At 66.2% G+C, this 1,126-nt stretch overlaps 1 protein-coding gene across 1 annotated transcript in view; it reads left to right on the top strand.

Annotated features, from left to right (window-relative positions):
- The window catches only part of PNPLA5 (patatin-like phospholipase domain containing 5), a 13,921-nt gene extending 13,515 nt beyond the window's left edge, over positions 1-406 (top strand). The window contains exon 9 of the mRNA XM_012735103.1: positions 278-406. Within this exon, the coding sequence (XP_012590557.1) occupies positions 278-406 (129 nt within the window). The remainder of the gene's footprint in view (positions 1-277) is intronic.
- Positions 407-1,126: the final 720 nt, after the last annotated feature.

A 1,126-nucleotide genomic window follows, 5' to 3' on the forward strand; every position in this document is an offset into this window, starting at 1 on the left:
AGGGGCCCCCAGGGGCAGGAAGGGACCTCCCCTTCCTCTCAGACACCCCCAGATCAGGGAGGCAGGGGCCCCCAGGGGCAGGAAGGGACCTCCCCGCGCCCCCTGCCTCTGCTCCAAGGAACCGCTCCCTCGGGCGGGGTGCCCGTCTCTGGGGAGGGCCTGTGGGGGGGCTCCAGGCCACTGCTCCCAGGTCGCCCTGCCCCTGGGGCAGGTTTCTCAGATGATCATTTGCAGCTGTATCAGCATCTGCTGACAGCCCGGAGCTGCTCTGTGGCAGCGCTGTGGGCTGCACCCGGCCGTGGCACGCTCGCTCGCAGGCACCTCCAGCAGCCGGAGGATGCGCATCAGATGGCAGCGCATCAGATGGCAGCCGGGTGTGGGCGCCTCCTGGAGATCCTTTCCCTGAGCTGCTCAGACAGGACACCCACCCCTTCACCCCGCACCTCAATCTCTGACTTCCTGTTGGGCCCATCCTGCGGGGAAGGGGCAGAGGGAATAAAGTCAGAAAGCCAGGTGTCTGTGCTCTGTTGGGGTGCCTAGAGGTCCCTGCCCCCCACCCCTTGTTTCTTTGGAAGCTTGAGGACCCTCCCTTGGGGGTCCAGAGCCTCAGGTCCTCTGGCCCCGCCCCCCGGGGCACCCCCTCCTGTCTTACAGCAGAAGCTCTAGGAGATGCGGATTGGGGGGAGGGGAGGGGTGTGTGTGAGAGAAAGGGGGAAGGGAGTAAAGGGACAGACCTGGGGGGAGCAGAGGCTGAGCGTCAGCAGGGAGGTGCCGTCACCCCGAGATGTCAGCGCTGTGACGTGAGAGACCTCTGTGAGGCGGGCTATCAGGTGGGATAAGGATGAAAGATGAGAGGAGTCTGCAAGACAGGAGAACGCGTGCGGGAAATCTGAGGTTTGGGCGAGGGGTGTGTTTCCCCTGAGCTGTGCGCCCTGCGGTGCGGGCGGCAGGCGGAGGGGCTCACGGAGGACGCGGTCAGATGATGACCAGCCTGGGCTGGGGCCGTCGTTGGAGGGCGGCGGGGAGGGCAGCAAAATGGTGAGGGCAGAGTGGGTGGGTGGGCGCGGAGAGGAGGGCGGAAGGAACACCCGGGGCTGAGCTTGCCTGACTCCTCGGCTGACCCTTG

Source organism: Condylura cristata, unplaced genomic scaffold (assembly GCF_000260355.1).
Source record: "Condylura cristata isolate star-nosed mole 26May11 unplaced genomic scaffold, ConCri1.0 scaffold00004, whole genome shotgun sequence".
NCBI lineage: Eukaryota > Metazoa > Chordata > Mammalia > Eulipotyphla > Talpidae > Condylura > Condylura cristata.